Source organism: Silene latifolia, chromosome X (genome assembly GCF_048544455.1).
Source record: "Silene latifolia isolate original U9 population chromosome X, ASM4854445v1, whole genome shotgun sequence".
Lineage (NCBI taxonomy): Eukaryota > Viridiplantae > Streptophyta > Magnoliopsida > Caryophyllales > Caryophyllaceae > Silene > Silene latifolia.
Genome location: NC_133537.1, coordinates 214,744,823 through 214,747,617, shown reverse-complemented (window position 1 = coordinate 214,747,617; position 2,795 = coordinate 214,744,823). Strand labels below are relative to the sequence as shown.

The 2,795-nt window shown below is 38.5% G+C and overlaps 1 protein-coding gene across 1 annotated transcript; it reads right to left on the bottom strand.

The window, feature by feature from the left end:
- Positions 1-200: 200 nt before the first annotated feature.
- LOC141619270 (secreted RxLR effector protein 161-like) lies at positions 201-829 on the bottom strand. Its single transcript, XM_074436298.1, has 2 exons — positions 527-829; positions 201-260 (listed from the first exon to the last, which is right to left on the bottom strand). Exons 1-2 carry the CDS (start codon positions 827-829, stop codon positions 201-203), a joined length of 363 nt encoding a protein of 120 aa, XP_074292399.1.
- Positions 830-2,795: the final 1,966 nt, after the last annotated feature.

Here is a 2,795-nt window from a genome sequence, read left to right as displayed (position 1 = left end):
TCAAACAAGTAACTAGAGGCAATTACTATGTTAATCCAGTTCACTTTAATAGGGTTCAATATTGTCTCAACAACCTATTTGGATAAAACAAAGTAATAGAATAATCATAAAATAAAAGAGTTTAAAAAGAATCTCAAACGATAAATGCGATCATCTTATATGAATAATTAATACAATATTATTACTTCATATCTCATAATCTAATACAAATTAGGCATACGCTTAAGACCCATGGAAGCTACATGTCGGTCATGCGTAGCCTGAGGTAAAATCTTGGTTAAAGGTTCAGCAATATTATCATCTGTCCCAACCTTACAAATCTGTATTTCCTTCCTTTCAATGTAATCCCTAATCATATGAAATTTTCTGGGTACATGTCTAGACTTGTTGCTAGACTTGTGTTCTTTAGCTTGAAAGATGGCCGCTCTATTATCACAATAAAGTGTGATAGGATCTTTGGCGGAAGGGACTACCCTTAGTCCTTTGGCAGCTTCAGATGCTGCAATGTACTCAGCCTAATCCATACAGCTTCCTTGGCAGCTTTAGATACTACAATGTACTCAGCCTCCATTGTAGAATCCGCAACAACTGCTTCATTGAAACTTCTCCAACATACGGCACCACCATTGATCATAAAATCAAAGCCAGCCTGGAACTTCAAATCGTCCCTATCAGTTTGGAAGCTCAAGTCGGTGTAACCCTTCACACTTAGCTCGTTATCACCTCCAAACACCAAGAATAAATCCTTAGTCCTTCTCATGTACTTAAAGATATTCTCGACGGCTACCCAGTGATTATCACCTGGTTTGGCTTGATATCTACTTGTCATGCTTAAAGCATATGAAACATCGGGACGAGTGCATATCATGGCATATATGATTGATCCAATAGGGGAAGCATAAGTGATCAATTTCATGCGTTCAACATCTTCAGGCTCAGTGGGTGACTGAGACTTGCTCAAGGTGATTCCACCGCCTATTGGAATCAAACCCCTTTTGGAATTTTCCATGTTGAAACGTCGAAGAATCTTATGAACATAAGATTCTTGACTCAATGCCAATATCCTTTTTGACCTATCTCTATCGATTCGGATACCTAATATGCGTTGTGCTTCTCCTAAATCTTTCATCTGGAAATGATTTCCCAACCACCCCTTGATAGAGGTAAGCATAGGTATATCATTTCCAATGAGTAGTATGTTATCCACATACAAGATAAGGAAGACGACATTGCTCCCACTGATTTTCATGTATAAACACGGTTCCTCGACACTTCGGGTGAAACCATTCTCTTTTATTACATGATTAAAACGATGATTCCAACTTCTTGATGCTTTCTTAAGACCATAAATGGATCGCTTAAGTTTGCATACCTTGTTAAGATTTTTCGGATTTACAAAACCCTTCGGTTGTAACATGTAAACTTCCTCCTCTAAATACCCATTTAGGAAGGCGGTTTTGACATCCATTTGCCATATTTCATAATCATGAAATGCGGCAATCGCTAACATAATCCGAATAGATCTAAGCATGGCCACGGGGGCAAAAGTTTCATCATAGTGTAAACCATGAATTTGGGTGAAACTTTTCTCTACTAACCTTGCTTTGTGGACATCATCATGTCCCTCTATGCCATTCTTTATCTTAAAGATCCATTTGCATTGGAGAGGTTTTACACCTTGAGGCAAATCAACCAAGTCCCAAACTTGATTTTCATGCATAGAATTTATTTCGGATTGCATGGCTTCTTTCCATATAGTTGAATTTGGACTAGAGATTGTGGCTTTGTAGGTTGCAGGTTCGTTACTTTCTAAAAGTAATACGTCTAAGTTGCCATCTTCCTCGATAATACCTATGTATCTATCAGGTTGGCGACTCTCTCTCTGACCTCCTAGGTTCGGAAGGAACAACCTTCGGGTTAGATGAGGAAGGAACATCTTCTTGCATCCTCTCTTCCGTTTGTGGCTCTTGAACTTCATCAAGTTCAAATATTCTCCCACTCTGTCTTCTAGAAATAAACTCTTTTTCAAGGAAGACAGCCTCACGAGCCACAAACACTTTGTTCTCGATATGGTTGTAGATGTAAAAGCCATATGTTTCCTTTGGATAACCTACAAATGTACACTTTTGAGATCTTGGGGCTAGCTTATTGTCAGTCTTGACTTTCACATGAGCATCAAAACCCCAAATCTTAAGGTAAAACAAATTAGGGACCTTCCCTTTCCACATATTATATGGAGTCTTCTTAGTGGCTTTAGTTGGACTACAATTGAGTGAGTGAACGGCCGATTGAAGAGCAAATCCCCAAAAGGATTCAGGTAAATCAGAATGACTCATCATAGATCGAACCATATCAAGTAAGGTTCGATTTCTCCTCTCGGCAACACCATTTAGTTGTGGCGTACCAGGTGGAGTGAGTTGTGACACAATGCCACATCCGTTCAAGTGTGAATCAAATTCATTACTAAGATATTCACTACCATGATCGGATCAAAGTGCTTTAATCCTTTTGTTCAATTGGTTCCCTACTTTTAAACTTGATTAAGTAGACATACCCATATCTACTTAAGTCATCGGTAAAAGTGACGAAGTAGTCATAATTTCCTCTAGCGGTGATTGTCATTGGTCCACAGACATCGATATGTATTAGACCAAATAAATCACTTGCTCGTGAGCCTTTACTACTAAAGGGTTTACGAGTCATTTTGCCTAGAAGACATGATTCGCATGTACCAAATGATTGAAAATCAAATAATTTAATTACACCACTCGACACTAGTCTTTTAATGCGCTTTT